Source organism: Loxodonta africana, chromosome 15, assembly GCF_030014295.1.
Source record: "Loxodonta africana isolate mLoxAfr1 chromosome 15, mLoxAfr1.hap2, whole genome shotgun sequence".
Classification (NCBI taxonomy): domain Eukaryota; kingdom Metazoa; phylum Chordata; class Mammalia; order Proboscidea; family Elephantidae; genus Loxodonta; species Loxodonta africana.
Genome location: NC_087356.1, coordinates 3,757,685 through 3,777,799, shown reverse-complemented (window position 1 = coordinate 3,777,799; position 20,115 = coordinate 3,757,685). Strand labels below are relative to the sequence as shown.

General features: G+C 47.9%; 1 protein-coding gene across 11 annotated transcripts in view; it reads right to left on the bottom strand.

Moving 5' to 3' along the window:
* Nucleotides 1–20,115, bottom strand: part of INPP4A (inositol polyphosphate-4-phosphatase type I A) — a 171,692-nt gene that overhangs the window by 9,407 nt on the left and 142,170 nt on the right. For 5 of the 11 annotated variants that reach the window (XM_064268432.1, XM_064268433.1, XM_064268431.1 and 2 more), the window contains exon 24: nt 8,449–11,683. In XM_064268432.1, the coding sequence (XP_064124502.1) occupies nt 11,551–11,683 (133 nt within the window). In that variant the 3' untranslated portion in view covers nt 8,449–11,550. Of the gene's footprint in view, nt 1–5,083; nt 8,418–8,447; nt 11,684–20,115 lie in introns of those variants that run through there. The other 6 variants (XM_064268438.1, XM_064268437.1, XR_010317888.1 and 3 more) reach the window with 5 other exon arrangements.

The following is a 20,115-nucleotide window of genomic DNA, read 5'->3' as shown; positions in this document are numbered from 1 at the left end:
TGTATGAGTGGTTGTTTCTGGACATTTGGGGTGTTACGACGTGAGACTCGAGCCCGTTCTTTCTCAGCAGGCGGTCACCCTGCTTAGGTACAGCGTGCGGAGCTGGTGGAGGTGGGTGCTCAGTTCTCTGCTGAGCCCCGCTGTCACCTTCTCAGCAAGAGCAGATCACCAACCTGCACCGCCTCCTTGATTCCAAGGGGGTAGGGGTAAGTTCAGTGCCTCACTGGGCCCGGCTGGCACCAAGGAAGGAGAAAATAGTGGTCCAGTTATCGCAATCTTTCACTGCCTTATTTTGCCTCCTAGATGCCAGGTGGGGGTGGAGGGTCAGCTTTCTGCTGGAACGTGCAGACATCAGGGGGTGAGGGGAAGTCAAGTGCTAACTGGCCTCCCCCCACTGCCTCCTTCTGCCACTTTGATGTCAGGTGGGCCGGGGTGAAGGCTCACCTCCCTACTGGGCGCCACTGACACCAAGATAGGCGGGAAAGCAGAATGCCAACTACACCCACTTCCCCCCTCCTCACCCGACCCTACAGACAGTTCCCCAGCAGGGAAATCACAGCACCACGTGCTTCTGCCACCAGGGCTGAAGATCAGCTCCTGCCCAGGCCCCGCTGCGACCCTGCTGGGAGGGAGTTTTTCCATCAGTGTTTTGCTGGAGCGAGGCGGCCATTGTCAAAAAGGTTTGCTGCGAAAGCCTCTGTGTTAGGCCACCCTCTCTGGTCCTTTGTCTGGGAGAACAGGCTTTTCTTGGAGTTTTTCCATCTATCTGTTGGTTGCACTTTGGAGCCTGCTGCAGTGCCCGGGCCAGGATGTATGGAAGGCAAAAAGGGAACCCAGGGAACCCAGTGCAGCGTCATCCCTCAAGTCCTGCGGTCCCTCAGCAGCCTGCCCTTTTCTGCGTTTCAGAGCCTGCATGTGTGTTTGTTGTGTCCAGCGGAGAAACAGAGCTGCTCCGCGGGGCCGGGCAGGAGCTTTTAAAGTGGTTACTTGATGCTCTGAACAGTCAAACCCACTAAATTTTTAGTACTAAAACATCAAGGATCTTTACTTCCTCCTCCCACCCCCCGCGGATTTTCAGGTTTTTTTCCCACGATTACTAACCTTCGTGCTTTCACTCATCCTTTTCTCTATCAGTTATGCTGTCCCTTGCCCTCTTGTTGTCGTTGTCGTTAGGTGCCATCGAGTCAAATCCAACTCACAGCGACCCTCCGCCCAGCAGTACAAAGCACTGCCCGGTCCCGCGCCGGCCTCACAATCGTTGCTTGGCTCGAGCCCGTGGTGCGGCCACTGTGTCAGTCCATCTCATCGAGAGTCTCTTTTCCGCTGACCCTCTACTTTACCAGACATGATGTCCTTCTCCAGGGACCGGGCCTTCCTGAAAACATGTCTAACGTATGTGAGACGCAGTTTCGCAATCCTTGTTTGAAGGAGCACTCTGGTTGTACTTCTAAGACAGCGTCGTTCGTCCCTTTGGCAGTCCGTGGCATGTTCAATATGCTCTGCCAGTACCGCAATTCAAAGGCGCCAACTCCCCTTCAGTCTTCCTTATTCATCGTCCAGCTTTTGCATGTATATGAGGTGACTGAAAACACCACAGCTTGGGTCAGGCCCACCTTAGTCCCAAACGGACATTTTCGCTTTTCAACACTTTAAAGAGGTCTTTTGCAGCTGATTTGCCCAATGCAATGTGTCTTTTGATTTCTTGAGTACCGCTTCATTATGGATGTTGATTGTGGCTCCTTAAATACCTTCCTATACTGCAAAATAATGCAACTTAAAAATACCCTGCTCAGTAAGAGCACTAAAATATCATCAGTTTGGTTCAACAAAGGACAGTGGTGGAGGTGAAATCTACATGGTAGATGAGAAAGTGTAAATAACGTGAACATAGAAACCAAAGATGGCTCTAAAATTATACGCCTGGGTGGTGGGCTATGAAGTGTTGCTGCGATTGGGTGAATGAAGAAGAGAACCATCTCCAGTGAGTGGTTGTTTACATTGGAAAAGGTGGGATGCTGTGGTCAGCCAAAAAATGACTCCCAAAGAGGTCCAGGCCCTAATCCATGGGACCTGCAAATATGCTCCCTTATATGGTGTTATGGTTTAATTGTGTCCCCCCCAAAATGTTTTATCAACTTGACTAGCTAGGCCATGAGACCCGGTATTGTGTGCCTGCCCACCATTTTGGCATCTGCTGTGATTTTCCTAAAACCAAAAAAAACAAAACCCTTGGCCGTCAAGTGAATTCCAACTCATAGAGACCCTATAGGACAGGGCAGAACTGCCCCAGAGGGTTTCCAAAGAGCAGCTGGTGGATTCAAACTGCTGACCTTTTGGTTAGCTGCTGAACGCTTAACCACTGGGCCACCAGGGCTCCAAAGATGTTAATGGGGCAGGATTAGAGGCAGTTATGTTAATGAGGCAGGACTTAGATCTACAGGATTAGGTTGTATTTGAGTCAATCTCTTGAGATAGAATTGAGCAGAGAAGAGCCTCTTAGCACAAGGAATGAAGAACCAGGAGGAGACCACATCCTTTGGACCCGGGGTCCTTTCGCTGAGAAGCTCCTAGACGAGGGGAAGACTGATGATGAGGACCTTCCCCCAGAACTGAGAAAATTCCCCTCGAGGTGGATCCTTAATTTTGGACTTCTATCCTCCAAGACTGTGAGAGAATAAATTTCTCTTTATTAAAGCCAGCCACTTGTGGTATTTGTTACAACACCACTAGATAACTAAGGCACACGGCAAAAGGGACTTTGCAGATGTTATTAAGGACACAGAGGTGAGGCGATTATCCTGGACTATCCAGGTGGGCTCAGTGTAATCACAGGGGTCCTTATAAGAGGGAGGCAGGAGAGGCAGAGAAGGTGATGCGAGGACGGAGAGGAGGTGATGTGAGGACAGAGGGAGAGGAGGTGGTGTGAGGATGGAGGAAGAGGAGGTGATGTGAGGACAGAGGGAAAGGAGGTGGTGTGAGGATGGAGGAAGAGGGAGAGGAGGTGATGTGAGGACAGAGGGAGAGGAGGTGATGTGAGAAGGGAGGGAGGGAAAGGAAGTGATGCGAGGAGGGAGGCAGACGTTGAAATGATGCCTGGCAGGTGCCTGAGCCAGGAAATGCAGGTGGCCTCTAGAACTGGACAAAGCAAGGAAACAGATTCTCCCGGTAAAGCCTCTGGAAAGAGCACAGCCCAACCCAAAGGCTGGTTTGAGGTCTTTTTAAATTCGTGGTAATTTGTTACAGCAGCAATGGCAAACTAATACAGACTCCAATAAAAGCAGAAGAGGATTGGGGTGCAGACTCTGATTAGGACATGGTTTAAGGAAAAAAAAAGACTTAGGGATTCATCTGTATAGAGGGATCGTTGAAAATAAGGAGCATGAATAACATTGGGGGCCATGCTTAGCCTGCCTCCTGGTTCCACATCTGTGTCCTCTAATCCCCCATAACGGGTGACAGTCGTTGGCTCACGTTTGCTGACTGAGTGGAACCAATCAGTTACTTAAGCAGGGCACGAACTTTCCTTTTTCTAACTGCTCCCACCATACTCCAAACCCAAGCAGTGTGGTGCAGCAGTCTGGGCAAGTGAGTGTCTGTAGATCCAAACCTTGTTTTGAGTGGGCTTTGGACAGTCTGATCTGGGAAGAGAATTAGCAAACTCCCATGTTCAGCAGCTCCAGCAGATCTGGAGCCCTGGTGGTGCAGTGGTTTAAGTGCTCAGTTGCTAACCAAACGGTTGGCAATTTGGATCCACTAGCCGCTCCTTGGAAACCCTACGAGGCAGTTCTACTCTTTCCTACAGGGTGTCTATGAGACAGAATCGACTTGACGGCAACGGGTTTGATTTTTAACAGGTTTTCTTGTATAGCAGATCTAAGCCCCGCGCCCAGTAGAGCTTTTATCGGTAATGAAGATATTTTTACCTCAAGCTGTATGTCTCTTGCAACCACAGGCAGTCCCCAGGTTACCAACGAGACCCGTTCTCCACTGTCTTTTAGAATTTGTAGCTTAGTCGGAACAGGTGCACACGGTTTTTATTTAGTCTTGTTTTAGTGCAAGAGGAAACCCTGATGGCACAGTGGTTAAGAGCTTGGCTGCTAACCAAAAGGTAAGCAGTTCGACTCCACCAGGCGCTCCTTGGAAACCCTATGGGGCAGTTTTACTCTGTTCTATTTTTTTTATAGGGTCGCGGTGAGTCAGAATCAACAGCAGTGGGTTTGTTTTTAGCGTAAGGAAAGGCTCGAATCCTTTTCAGTGATTTAAAAGTTGCACGTGCAGCAAGCGAAGGTGATTGCGATGAATTTACTGCGAGTAGGGGTTGGTTCAGTCCTTTCCAAGTGAGGACACATTCACATAACAAATTCGAGTTGTCTGTAAGTTGGTAACCCAGGGACTGCCTGTACCTCTTAACTGGTTTTGTACTGGAACAGATATCAGAGCCGTCATTTATTGGACTCCCTCAAAATCCAAAAAGTGATATTTCCAAGGGAGAGAGCACAGAATCCTCACATCCACATTAGGGTCTGCAGGACGGCCCCATCGAGGCATGGTGCAAACTGGCCTCACACCATGGGGACTCCCACCATAATGGGCCCCACCCCCCCAGCTCCCTGCTCCTCTGTGTGGAGAACACGGTCTCTCATCTGAGACACATTAATGGGCTTTTCACACTTTTTGTTAAATATAACCGGTATACAGAAAAGTGCATTTAAACAAATAAATGACCAGGTAAGTACCATCCAGATCAAGAGGACATTGCTTGAACCCCCTGTAATGCTCAGGTTTCATCAGAAACCCTCCCTCCCTGTGGCCCTGGAGAGAGAACCACTTCCTTAGCGCCTGTACATTCTGCCCCTATGTCTGCCTCCCCCCGACTGCACCAGCATGTAGCATCTGGCTCACTGTTTGGAATAACTGATTATACGTAGGAACAAGCAATACGGTCTAGAACCGAAATGGCAAAGATTGCAAATGAGCACCAAAAAGTACCGTTTATCCACCTGTTTATTCAATAAATTCTTTCTGAGCAGCTCCTTTGTGGCAGGATTCTACTTGCTCTTGTGAATGCAAAGGACACATGATATATACTCAGAATTTAATGAAGAAAACAGTTTTGTTTTTTTTTTTTAAGAAAAGGAAGGGGCAATCCATCCTGTGGGGAGAACTCTTCAGAGAGGAGGGGACGTTTGAGACGGGCCTCTGAGGAGGAGTGAGGGGGCTGAGCGGCTGGTCCGGGTCAGTGGTGATAAAAGACACAGACAGGTCTGAGTGTGTGGATGGAACTAGCACGGTTGAGGAGATATTTAAGAGGTTTAGTGGCTGATGGGATGTGGAGGGGAAAGGAGATGACCCCTAGGTGGGAGGTAGGGTCATTTATCAAAGGGGGCTCACCCAGCTTGGAGGAGGGGAGAACATGAACTTGTTGGACTTGCTATGCTTGAGGCACCTACAAGACAATCAAGCAGGATGACTAGGATATGACTAGATGGTAGACGGATCTGGACCTCGGGAGACAGCCTGGGATGGAGTTAGAAATTGGCAAGTCATTATGTGTGATAATTTATTCCATAGGAATAGCTAAGACTTCTCTGGAAGAGCACTGGAAATGAAATAGAAGAAAGTTGTGGACAGAACCCTGGGGAACACCAGAAAATTTGTGGTGGATGGAGGAAGACAAGCACACCTGAGTGAGAAGGAATGGTCAGCGGGGTGGGACACCAGGACAGAGTGAGGTCCCCGAAGCCAAGGGAGGAGCAGGTAGCAAGAAGGGGGAAGCGATGAAGTGATAAATCCACTGCCATCTGTCTCTAATATAGGTACCTTCTTCCTCGCTGCGGAAACAGAAGCAAGTTTCCTTCCCCTCTAACTTGTCTCCTCAGCTTTCTCGCCTGTAAATGTACAACAGAGAGTGATAGCACCATAAACCCACAGCCACAGAGTCAATTCCTACTCATGGCGACCTCACAGGGTTTCCAAGGCTATACATCTCTACGGAAGCAGACTGCCACATCTTTCTCCCGAGGACAGGTGGTTTTGAACTGCTGACCTTTCGGTTAGCAGCAAAGTGCTTTAACCCCTGTGCCACCAGGGCTCCTTACAGGTCTAGATCTGAAAGGACACAGATTCACCCAGAAATGTAGACCTGACTGGATGGGTCTGGAAGGCCCACCGGGGCCTGGTGCAGGAAGGAATGTCACAAAGACCAGGCATAAAAGGGGCTCAAGGAAAGAGGGAGCTTGGGGACTACAGGTATTCTGATGCCCCACCCTCAAGGATTTACGTCAGAGCCTGAGTAGGGACAATTGTAATAAAAATAATTATACCCATCTGAAAAGTCCTAACAGAATGGGGGGCCGGTCTGTCCCGGGAGGCACAGACTGGAGCAGCCTCCCCAGCGGCCGAGGTGGGGAGAGGGTGCCTGGGCTGCTGATTCCCAGGATCCCACAGCAATACAGAGCAGTGTGAAGGCCCCACCTTCTCTCCACGCGCCCTTGTCCTCCAGCCCAGCTGCAGACCAGCCTGTGCTGGGCCAGTGGCCACCATCAGTGGAAACAAGCGTCAGGCAGTCAGGGCTGCTCTGCTCCCTGGCCACAGAGGCGCTGGGGGCCTGAGGAGCACAGAGCCTGTCAGCCAGGCCATCTCCATCTCTGTGCCCTCCACCAGAGCTTCAGGTCACACGAGTGAAAGAAAGATCTTTTAGGTCAACATAATCCTCTCAGAATGGGATTTTTTTTTTTTTTCTATCTTTGTTACTGTTCTCAAAAAATGGGTTTCATCCAATGTAAATTTGGTTATTTCCTCTTTTTGAGTTTTTCTTTTTAAATTGTGCTTTAGATGACAGTTTACAGAACAAATCAGTTTTTCATTAAACAATACACATATTGTTCTGTGACACTGGTTGCCAACCCCATGACGTGTTAACACTCTCCTCTTCTCGACCCTGGGTTCCCCATTTCTATTCATCCAGCTTTCCTGACCCCTCCCACCTTCTTGTCCTTGCTGCTGGGATGGTGTGCTCATTCAGTCTTGTATACGTGGTTGGGCTACATTTATTACTGTTTGTTTTATATGCCTGTCTAATCTTTGGCTGAAGGGTGAACCTTGGGAGTGACTTCATTACTGAGCTAAAAGAGTGTCCGGGGGCTATACTCTCAGAGTTTTTCTGGTCTCCATAGACCAGTAAGTCTTGTCTTTTTTCTGAGTTAGAATTTTTCCATTTTTCTCCAGCTCTGTCCAGGACCCTCTATCGTGATCCCTGTCAGAGCAGTTGGTGGTGGTAGCCGGGCACCCTCTAGTTGTACTGGACTCAGCCTGGTGGAGGCTGTGGTAGTTGTGGTCCATTAGTCCTTTGGACTCATCTTTTCCTTGCGTCTTTGGTTTTCTTCATTCTCTCTTGCTCCAGAAGTGGTGGGTGATTACTTTCTATTTTTGGAAATACCCAGAGCCTCTGAGGGAATATACCGTTAAAAGTGTAAAAATAATCATACAAACCAGCTCTGTCCCTCCCTCCAGGAGGCCCTGGTGAGCAGTGTGGGGTGGGCCTGTCCTGAGCACCCCTGCCCCTTCCTGGGGTGCTCATCACTGTGCTGCCATCACTGCCGGCTCAGAAGGAGCTTGTGCTTCCGGGTCAGGGTTTTGTACAGAGGAGAGCATTTTCCTCACTGCAATCTACTGAAAAGCCAGCTCTTAGCAGGGGCCTGTAAAGGAGGAAAGTTTTGAAAGGAAAGTGGGAGTTTGCCTCCAAACAGAGTTTTGCAAGGGCGTGCCAGGGGAAGGTGCTGGTACCAGGTGGGTCCACCCCCGGAGCACAACAGGAGGTCAGACATGAGGCTGGGCCCTTCCACAGGCCTCGGTGCCCACCACTGGGCACACGAGGAGGAGGAAACAGTGGCGTTCTGTAGTGTGACTAAGCGGGTCACGCCATGCTGGGAGCGCACCTCACTCAATCTCTCGTGAGTGCAGTGTGAGGAGCACAGAGCACCGGTAAGTGTGTAAGAAACCTCGATTCAAAAACCACCAGCTGGCTGCCTCCTGTAATTAGTAAAGAAGTGAGGGAAGGGGCTACCCGTTAGAACCAACTGTGGCAAAGTAGAGGGGCAAGGGCCCTCCCAATGCTAATCACTTCTGTCTGAAGCAAAAGGAAAAATGGGGACGCTACTACCCCCACCTCTCTTACCTTTCTCAGATGCAAACCCCACTGGGTCGATGCCTCCAGACCTGAGTGGCTTGATGGTACTGGCTGGTGCTGGCACGGTCTCTGACAGGCAGAGGCTGACAGGGACACCATGGTGGCCACAGCGAAGCGGCGTGTGGAGGAGAGGGGCAGGATTTCTCACACTGAGTGATTCCTGGCTGTCCTGAAGTGTCGGCCTCATTGCTTACGTTTTAAGGAGCAAGAAGGAGGGAGTCACACTGACCTTTGCACAGGAGAAATACAATACGTGCCTCATGACCAAATAATTCCAGGTGGTTTATCAAGTGTAAAAGTGAAACTACGGAAGTACTAAAAATAAGGGCAGGTGAATATTTTTAAAGTCATCTTGGGGTGTGAGAGTTAAGGCAAGAAACCAAGCATGATCTGTGCCAAGTGTGGTGCTGAGGGCACTTTCCGCCAGCACCTCACCAAGCACACACCCCGCCCCTCTCACTGACAAGTAAACGGGGCCCCTCTGCATCTGACTAAGTCAACACATCACAAATCACATGGCCCCCGTCTACAACAAATGCCTTCAGGAGACGAGCACTCAAGGCCAAGCCCAGCACTGAGGGTCCAATCAGATGCCGGCCATAAACCCTAAGCAGAAATGAACCAGGCAAGACCACGTTTAATATTCTTGTCAGTTATTTATTATTTGTCATTCTAAAGGCTAGCACACATACATGGCTCTGCATGAGCTAAGGATATAGAAAACAGTAACTGCATGTTTACATGTGTTAATACTGCCCAAAATGAAATAAATAAAAGTATTTTAATGCAGTAAGCTTGGTGAGCACAGCTGTGTAGGGACAGAATTCTATCATACAACATTTTTACATTTTTAAAGGAAGCCACAGGCAACTGTGCTGCAGATACTTCCACAGGATGCGCGTTACAGTCCTGGTTTCAGCACGTCTCAACGTTTCCTTGTAAACAGGGGTGTCTTATGAGGAACATCGGAGCCTCAACTTTACAGTCCCCGGTGAAACTGCCTTCCTAGTGCAACTGAAAACTAAAGGCTCCACGCGACCGAGGAGCCGCCTGCCCCCACGACTCTGCGACGTGCCCCCTGCTCAGTAAGCCTGTAGTGCTGCAGGGAGAGTTCTAGAACATGGTGGCCCAGTAATAATGTTTTCAGATAGGACACAGAAACCTGAACATTGTCTACGTGATGAACCGAGTCTTAGACTTTAGTGGTGATCCAGGATATGAAGCAGAAACTGGGAAAACGATTCACATAAAGGAGGTGCCACATGTAAAACCGCTAGCGGGTGACCCAACATTTGCTATGTTCCCTTTTGATAAATGCAGCTATTTAGTGCTCGTCAGAAAAAAAAACAATTCTAAAAAAGATATGGATGATTAAAAAAAACCAAAGAAAGTTTAAAAGGTAGCAATGCTAAAATGAGAAAAGATGGACATCCTAGCACAATTACAAATTGAAATGATGGTGAGGTAAAAGGCTGAATCAGCCGTACTGAAAACGAATTTACCTTGAGCAGGGACTGACTGACGCTTATGACACCAGCAGTGGGCTTGGTGGACAAGCCTCTCTGCCTCCCAGCTTCCACAGGGACCCAGCTCTGAGCAGGAGCCCAACCACCCGCTAAAGCGTCCGCTACAGCGTCCTCCACGGCAGCTCACGCTCCTCCAGCAGGGCACCTCCTCCCGGCAGGCAGGCGTCGGAAAGCAGCCTGTTGTTCGCACACTGTCTTCTGTGTGCGAAGGGACCTCATATCTGATGCTTGCCCCCTCTGGGTCCCTGCCAAGGAGTGGTCCTGCCTATGCGTCAGCACACCCAGACCCAAGTTTATTACACATTTCAAAGTGTCATTTCTAAAGAAGCCAAAATAATATCATCTAGAACTTTAGACGTAAGACTTCCCAAGGGGCTCACAAATAATTAGGGTATTCATTGCCCAGCATCATTAATACATCACAGAGTTCTTTTATAGCCTTTTAAGTAACATGTAAACATTACAGTCATGATAAACAGAATGGATAAAACATATAAACTCCTATGAAAAAACCTCTGCTATGTGCAAATAAGATTCATCATCTTCTTATAAAAGATGACCAGGCTTTTGATACATAATTCCGTAGTTTTATGGTCCATAAATCCCTTTCAGAATCTCACTTGAGATAATCTCAACTGTTTCTCAATAGTCATAAAGAGAACGAGAAGGGGATCAAAAGAAAAAAAAAAACCCAAACCCATTGCCATTGAGTCGATTCTGACTCATAGCAACCCTACAGGACAGAGTAGAACTGTCCCATATGGTTTTCAAGGAGCAGCTGGTGGATCTAACTGCCAACCTTTTGGTTAGCAGCCGAGCTCTTAACCACAGCACCACCAGGCCTCTGTAGTAACAGTTATTGCAGACCTGAAAAGAAGACACATTTATCAGGCATTCAAACTCAACTGTATTGTTTAAAAGAAGATGAACTGGAAATCCTACAAAAGAATGTTCTGAAAACATTTAGATTTCCACTCTCTCCACGCATACATTCCCCATTGGAGTGTTGTCTGAGAGGCATCAGGCATGCCACACTTGAGGTCATGGGTTGATACAACTCAACATCCAGAGAAGATGTGGGCATGGCTAGACCTAGACATGGGGTTCACAAGAACAGGAGGCAAGCACAAAACGGCCTTCCTGCTGGCGGGGCAGTCTCAAGCAGACACCCCCATCTACAACTCATAAGGGACATAAGATGAGTGGCTCCAACTGTGTGGGCTGGTTTGCAGGTCTCTTCCAACCAAGTCTTATCTCAGCATGATCTATAGACCTTCATCTCAACTTCTTACTTCCTGGGTGGTGGCAGAGACAGGATAATCCATTAGAACCACTTGCTCTCACTGCCACAGAGTGCTAGCTTCTGTCCCCAAAATGTGAGTTAACCTTTAACATTTGGTCTGCCTGGGATCCAATTATTTAATATTTACTGTTTTACATTCAGATTTTTAAAAAGTAGATTGTAATTAAATGCTTAATTTTGAGTTACTCAGTAGAAAAATAAGTTAAGGGAGCAGCTGCCTAAATGGGCATTTTAAAAAGTCATCTAGCATTTCAGACACACCTAGTTGATTCTACAGGTAACTGTCGGGGATGTCTGTGATCCCAGATGAAGGCTATTTCAATGGGCAGTCATTACTCCCCAAACTACCGAGCCAAACCTTACCTCCTACTCATCCCAATGGAAAAAACATGCTCCAGAGACTCTTTAGTGAAATATTTTTTAAAAACACAAGAATAAAAACCAATCCTTCAGGTCTTCTTGAAGAATTCACGTATGACACTAGAGGGCACCCACATGTATTATGTGACCGCTAACGAGAGGAAATCGTGTGTTCACGTTTCAACTTTTCCGTAAGTCCCTTCGGGAGGTCTGTAATACTTGGGGAAAGCCTTCAGCTGCAGGGAATTAAATGCATATTTGCGACTTCCAACATTCTTCATTGTATTTTCTCTTCGACACCCCTCACTGGGGAGAAAAACAAGCACAAGAAATGACAGCAGTAAAAAAGGAAAAAAGGAAAGACTTAAACTAAGATGAAATGAACCGATTATTTTCATAGCATTAATGAAAATGACTAATCTAAATGGGTGCCAGATGCGTTCACAACAACACAGGGGAATATGGCGGGTTTCTGAACAAGGCAGGTGAGAAGCAGAGATGGACACGCTGTGTGGGACTGCTAGCTTTGCATTTCTAAAAGCAACACTGTAAGTGGGAGCAGAGCAGTTTCTTAGGTGAATGGCTTCATGTATCTCAGGGAACAGGGTGGAGTTATCTGAGGGCTATATCCTAACTAGTGGCTCAGAGGTTCTGTTATGTAGCAAATTAAATGGAAAAAGAAACATTGCTACTCTTGCCAACGCCTTTAAAGGGCTGTATTCTTCTGTGTTAGCAACAGTTGTTAATCACATCAAATTCAAAATGCTGATTTTTCTTGCAGAATTCAACCTGGAGCAAGGCCACCAGGCTGAGGCGGCTGTTCTAACACACTATCCCCACCCAGGAGATAGTTGGCTCTGCTGCAGGCAACCTGTAGGCTGGGCACTGTCTGCATGGTGGCTCTGCAAGGCTCTCAGGGCTGGAGGTGTCTTGAAGGAGTGACCCACCGAGGTCTCCTTGTGGCAGACAGCCACTCTCTCCAGGTGGGCTGTCCTTGTGGTACTACTGGTCACTTGGCCAGCAAGAGCCCACCCATCCCCAGCATCATCCCCAGCTGCACTTGATGGAGGGCTGCCATGGCAACCGAGCAGGCAAAACAAACGCTGACCAGGAGGACAGACAGTCAGGCGGGCCTCACGTTCTCATACAAAAGCATGGCGGGGGGGGCCTCTTGGGAAATGTTCTGGTGCAAATGTACCACTAACAGGCAAAAGCCGTTTGAAGTGACTTCTCGCAGCAGAGTGTAATTTTATATTTTTATATTATTCTAAGACTAGCAATTAAGTCAACTAGTTATCAAATTTAGTACAAAACTCCCTTTATGAAATGTAAAATTTGCAGTTACCAAGAAACAGTGATTTTTAAAAAAAATATTTCAAATCGTATGAAGACCATTATGTCATGCATTTTAAAAAAATATCAGTGGCAATTGCTCAAGCCTTTTTAAGTGAAAATGACAATCTCATCATCAAGAATATGTAAAATACTTTTGCCAAGACATAGTAATTTTATTCACAAGATAAACCCAGGCCATTTTAGAAAAGCCTCCATCTGCTCGTTACTAAGTCATTCAGTGCCTCAGATCTGCTCTCCTCTCACCAGGGCCTCAGCTGAAGTGCCGTCGCAGCTGAGTGCCTCGGCCACCGAGCAGGGCGCCCCGGAGTAGATAATGACCATGTTTGTCTAACATTCAATAACCAGATAAAAATATAATGCCATCTCCTGCAGAAACTACAGGCTCCTATGCACAATTAATCTCATTTAATCTTTGGAAGCTTTGACATTAACGGACGGTTTCAGATACGGCTTCTCCGTTTATATAGAAATGTACAGACAATGTACAAACCATGAGTACGGATAAATGCCAAACTGTCTTGAGGAGCAAGGAATAATTTGCGAGCTTCTACAATATCTCTTATTTACATGTTAATGAAGCAAACTGGTGGTTTTACTGGTGGAATTTTTCTAGTTTTACGAATTGAGTTGTAATTTTATTTCAACTTAATTTTTCAATCTACTTGTATTTACTGTCCCCCAAAGATCTGAATTTTGTTTGAATTTGTAAAATCCTACAGAGGAGGCTAATCACAGGCTGACCTACCACCCCAGGATCTGCGTGTCCAGACGAGCTGCCACGAAGCACTTAAACTCAAGTATGAGGAGATGGGACAGCGTGCCTGTGGTAATGACAGCGGCCAGCCCCCTGTCCTAAGGCAAAACACCTCCATAGATCACACCAGTGCATAAGTTTTAGAAGTCAATAATACATGTTTAGAAGGTCTTGGATATACTTTAGGGATCTGGCTATCTCAAAGCTATGTGATTATTTTCGATATCAAATACTTCTTTTCAATGACATCCATTTTTGATGGAAACCCCAAATAACAATTAATTTTAGGGGAACCTCTGGTTTTCCCTTTCCTATGGGGATCGTCTACTTCGGAACACATCTGGGCCCGTGAGTCTCTTAGTGACTCTAAGTCAGACAGAGGAGTGGCTGTCTCCCCCTCCTGTCACAGTGTGGAGGGAGAACCCTTCACAGTATCAGTCTCTCTGCTGGAAGTAAGCCAGAGGAGTAAACAGAGGCTGCCACGCTCACTGAAAACATGATACAACCATTTTATCAGGCCATTCGAAGAGAAGTGCTTCTAAGCTTGACTTCTCTAAGTTCAGAAAGATGAGTTAACACTGAATGTCTAGAACTGGTTGTCACTGACAGTCTCTTGGTGCTAACCTCACCTTAGAAGAAACCTGAAAACCTTCACCAAATATCCATGACTCCTCTTTCTGAAATCATCTCCCCGTTTTTGTTTCACCCCACCTATTTCTCACTAAAACAGAAAGGGTTTTACATGTGTATTTGGCATGTTTTCATGAAAAAAAGGCCTTACCCGTTACTGTCAAGTTGATTCTGACTCATAGCTACCCTCGAGGACAGAGTAGAACTGTCCAGTAGGGTTTCCAAGGAGGAGCTGGTGGATTCAAACTGCCGACCTTTTGGTTAGCAGCCGAGCTCTTAACCACTAGGCCACCGGGGCTCCAAAAGGCCTTAGTGACATTACAATTCAGCATAAGGGGAGAGCACACTCAGTTTCTTTTTCTCCCCACATATCCTATAGAAAAAAAACCACAGCCTGCCTGGGCTGGTCTCAGGGTGTCTAGCTCTAGTCCTCCATGACTGTACACTCAGGGGCTGCCTTTTAACCTGGCCCCCAGAACAGAGAAACAAAGAGCCTTGTATTCCTTCCCCTCTATCCCATTTCTCCCTCAAACCAACAGCCCAATCCTCGCAAGGACAGGAAGCGTGGCGGGCATCATGACAGTGGAGCATCAGGCAGGGGGTCTCTGAGGCACCGTGGAGGGACCCTGCCAGTATCCTCTGGGAGAAGACTCTGGAGAGTGCCGCAGAAGCAACCTCAGGGCCCCGGCGGTGGGGGAACACGGAAAGCACTGTCTTGTAGTCAGATGGCCTCCCTCATCTGGGCATGGCCCTCGGCTCGGCCACAGCTCCTCCCTGGCCCCTGAAAGAGGTGGCATCAAGAGCACTGTGCCCAGGGGAGGGACCGTGAAGTTGAGGAATGGAACTGAATGAGGCCACAGAACCTACTTTCCCTCTTTCAAATAACGCAAACAGAACTGTCTGGGAGAATTTGAAGTGTGCACCTCAATTTGAACAACGGCAACTGGTGAGCACACCTCTTAGAGAATCACAGACTGGACAGGATGGACAGAATCACAGACTGGACAGGATGCTCTCTAGGGACTACTGTCATGTTGTTGTTGTTGTGTGCTGTCAAGTCAATTCTGACTCATAGCGACCCTACAGGACAGAGCAGAACTGTCCCATAGGGCCTCCAAGGAGTGGCCGGTGGATTCCAACTGCCGACTTTTGGTTAGCAGCCGAGCTTTTAACCACTGTGCCACCAGGGCTGTCATGTTGCTACAACTTAACACCACCGATGGGATGGCATTGGGTGAGAGGCTCCCTACAGGAGGAGGCCAGGTGCTGCGCCACAGAACAGTCACCTCACTTATTCTAGAAAGGGCAGAGTGAACAGACCGCTCTGAGGAGAGTGACTTCACCTACAGGTGTGACCCAGAGGGCTGGGAAGGAAGGGTACCTCAGCACATGACGAGGACAGCCCTCACATTTCAGAACTTAGACTGTGAGTGTGGTGTTTGCCATTCACCGCTATGCTTCTATGGTTTCGGGAAGCCCTGATCAGGAAAATCCTGGAGTAAGTTCTGAGGCCTTGCAGAGAACAGAGAGGCGAGATTTTGCAGTGCACGGGGCTTGTGTGCTTGTCGAAGTGTAAAGTTCTGGAAAAGCCAGGTTCTGTAAATTCACTCCAATTTTTTTTTTTTAGCGAAAAGAAATCTCCTTTCATAAAATGCTGTTTATCAGGACCCAGCTGGAGGTAGAAATCAGCAGCACCACTAATTTGAATTGCAAAACAGAGAAACCACAGACTACTTCTCATAAGGATCTGCAGAGAGTCCTCTCCTAGTTGGCCTGTTACCTTTACAGGTAGGCTAGTCACCCTTCCGCCGTGACTGTGCAGGTGACAGGTCATCCTGTTTCATGGACGCTGCCACCTGAAAATTCAGAGTAATGACAGCAGAAACCAAAGCGGCCTTTATCACACCCAGCTTCGTCTGCACAACCACCTACACATTAGGCCTCATTTTGGGTAATTTTTCGTTGATTTTGTCACGATTAACCATATTTGATCAGTCAGAGAGAAAAGATGTCTGGACTTTAATCTAGAATTAAAGATGCAATTTTTAAAAAATGAAAAATGCTATTTCAAGAAAAATAAATATGTAACTTGGACAGCCTTTTGTCACTCTGTGTGTTAATTCCTGGCATCAATTTAAAGACCCTTAAGAGTTAAAACAGTAAGTTGCATGCAACACGCTGGCCGTCTGCGTCCGCCCTGGTCAGTGTGCTGCTGTACCCACAGCTGTGTGTCATCCCGAACTGACAGCATTTAAACGTTAGGAGACGTTATGCTTCTGCAAACTGTTTGCTACTGTAATTCAGTCTACGCTTTGAAATGAAAGCAGAAAGTACGTGTCCTATTGAATAGGTTTATCTAGATGAGGCAGTTATAAAGCATCTATGTTTTTCTTTTCATTTCGCTTCAAAAGGAAAGGTTAGCAGTCCGTTTAAAGAATATTATCAAATATACAAATTCTTTCCAGACAGAATTCCCTTCTCTGGAGACAGGGCACATGAAAGGTACAGGGAATAAATACTTTTACATCAGAAGGTAAGATACTGATACACGTAACGTATCTCCAGGCCAGCTAAACTATGAAGTAACGGGGAACATGTTACAAGCACTGAAAAGGCTACATAAGTCAAATAAACAAGTCCTCTTGGTGAAATAATTTGGAGGGTATTTACAGTTCAGAACAACAAACCGTTAAACTGTAAGGCATGATACATTCTTGGCAGACCACGCTTTGACACATTCCTTTGTCCAGTTAAGTACACGGTGGCTAGACATACTCTGGCACTTCTGTTTTTCTCGTGACTTATTATTAGTTTTTCATAATGGTATATATTCATTTGCAACGCAATTTGGTCACCAGGTATGCTATGCTCAGAAAAAGCCACACAATCAGTAGATTGGGGCTCAGAGCTAGTAAAGGAATGGAACAGAGAAGGCTGGGGTCTAGCCTTAGGTCTCGGATGGGCACCAGGCCGCTCAAGTTCTTCTGGGTGACTACCTCCCGTGTTCCAATGCTGTGAAAAGGAGACAGTTTGGGAGAAAGGAAAAGAAAAAAGGAAGGGAAAGAGAACAAAGGAAAAAAGAAACATGCGGTGGAGTTTACCAAAGGGGAAAAAAAAAAAAAAGAGAACCCAAAAATAAGATTTAAAAAAAAAAATGGGAGGAAGCCACAACAGAAAGAAAAGATGATATGCAGAAAAGGGTGTGGAAGGGATACCAAAACAAAACCAGCACAGTTACAAGAAAAAAAGAGAGAAAGAGAAGTGAAAATAAGAAAAAATACTGTCATCTACCGAAAATAAACACACGTAGGCTGAATAAATGGTTTTCCATGTTCACTCTCTCGGCTGGCCAAGCACAGCTCCATGCGCCCTGCCATGCTCTCACATGCTGCAAAGACATGGATTTCTGAAAAGCAAGCTGAACATGAAGAACCATTGGGGGCTTTGACCTTCTCACAAACGCCTGAACGTGGCTGGTGCAATGGGCGACACCAAAGCTGCCTCTTGATGGGCCACAGAGGCTGACCATTTACCCCACTGGCCATCCAGACACACAGTCTCCACCAGCATCCTCTCGGGTTCAGGCTAAGCAGTGGGGAGGGCATGAGCTACTGGTGTCTCCAACTTTTCAAGTTATTTTTCTACGAGGTGATCCCCGAGAATGGAATCCAACCAAGAGGGCAGAGTTTAGCCCAATTGGAAATTTTGGTTTCCCCCACTTTGGTGCTACAGAAGAAATGTGCTGAGGTGTTAGCAGCTGAGCCCTTAACCACTGTGCCACCAGAGCTCCAAGACAGTACCTAGAACCACACAACTCTGGAAAAGCACACCTCAATCCATATCCACCCAAGTGGCAACAGTGACATGGAGTCAGAGGTCCAAGGAAACAGCAAGCAGCCTGGGAAGCAATCTACTCTGAGACAGACAGGCAGAGGGTCCAGAGCCTCTCCCAAGGCTGGGTCTTCCCTGGCTTCCCTGGAGATAGGTGCCACTTTCTACACAGGTGGACACTGACGCCCACATTCCCCAGCATGGGCAGGCTGGTGGGTCACTACAGCTACTGAGAAGGCCCACTACTGATGGTTTCAGCCCCTGGACTGGGTAGCGAGGGGCACACGAGCTTGTGAGAGCTGACTGTGCACATCTCTTCCCAACTGTAGGCTCAGAGGTGGCACCCTGGGGGCCTGAAACGGGCTCCACCAGGAGTGTTTATGTCATGGAAATCAGCAAACACTACAAATCTTTCTTTTTTTTTTTTGAGAGCTGGTTGTTAAACATTTACTAGCACAGTGCTGGGCACCACTTGTCCTTGGCCTCCAGGAGGAAGGTAGCTTGGGTGTTGGCTTTGCCCTCTCCCTGCCCCCAGCTCACACACTCTATTCTTCCATCCAGTAAGATGCAAAGCCATAAAGCAAGAGAACCAAAATGTGCCCTCCAATCAAGGGATGGCCAGCGACTTACTGCTGCCTCCCAGGGCTCCTTCCCTCACCATGGGTCCTGGCCACCGTGCAGCCAGGAACACTAGCAAGTGGCCCAGCCACCTTGGACTTACAGGCTATGAAACAGATACATGTCTCTACCATGTGGGGTAATTCAGAAAACACAGAAGCCATAGAACTCGTAAAAAAAAAAACCAGAAAAAAAAACTGCACCTGGCCCCGCAGCAAGTGCCGCCAGCATAACCTTAAAACAAATGCACACGGCGGGAGCCGGAGCTGCCGCAGGGCACCTCGGCAAGGCAGCGGGGAGCTCTGTTTCCCGGGCTGATACCACCGGGGACTCTGGGAGCGAGCTTTGTTTTTAATACCTTCTTAAATAATCTTAAGGTAACACGTGTTCACCGTAGAATTATTAGAAATTCAAAAAAACATAAATGATACAGATATTAGGTATCCCGTGTGCACAGGGTGCCGCCCACCCAAACCCACGCTGGCCTAGAGGCTGCTGCAGGGGCTGCCCGGAGGCATCAGAGCCTCAGCCGCAGGCTCCGCAACCACGCCGTGTGACACGGGCACAGGCGGTAACACCGTGGAGGCGCTTCCTCCCTGGCCACCCGAGAGGCAGCCAGAATGACCTGTTATTTTCACTGAGTTTGCTCCAGAATCTAAGCAATGGATAGAGGTCCACCCAGGAACTGAACACATCATTCAGGGCCTGGTCTACTGGCTGACTTGTTCCTACGTCCACCACCACCACACGGCTCCCCTCCTTCTCCTTCTTCGCTGGCTGGGAGGAGCCTCCCTGAATGACTCCGTGTCGGGGATGGCCATTCACTAGAGCAGCCTCTCCCACCACCTCCGCTGGCTGGTACCCCAGGATCCCAGCTAGCCGAGCCTAGCACTGCCCACCGCTCCCCCTCCCTGGGCGAGGATCTCACTACAGCAGAAGCCGGACCCAGGCCTAAGCCTGAGGTACACCGAGGCCCTGAGGGCAAGCCATTACTCAGGTAATTAGAAAAAGGGTGCCCGGCGGGTCTCTCTGACCCTTCCTCTGAGGAGGGTCCTCGAGCTGAATGTAGAAGGAAGGCTTGCCTGGGGCTAAAGGCAGAGGAGGGTGGTGAGCTCCCTTACAGGGCACAAATGGGGGGCCCTGAGAAAACACAGAGATTCAGGTGGACTTGGGAAGACAATGCAGGGCAACGCTATTCCAACTTCACAAAACACCACGGTCAAGAGGCAGGGGCTTACGCGTTGTTTTTATGTGTTATTGTGAGAAGGTCAAACGGCAGAAACACACAGAAAGGATAAGAGAATCGAACACCTTAGAGAATTTGGTGAAAGGACAAGTGATACAGAACATTAGGTAGAAGGGACCATCAGGAATGAGACCGTCACAGCATGGCAGACTACACTGAAGAGGATGGGAAACCAGGTTTCTTATCCTTTCTTTGGGTATGTAAGAAGGCGCTTCTCAGCGGTGTTTGGAACAAGGCATTGGTCAACAGTCAACAAAGCTTTTAGTTTCGGGTTGGACCTACAAACACACCTGCTGCCTCAGA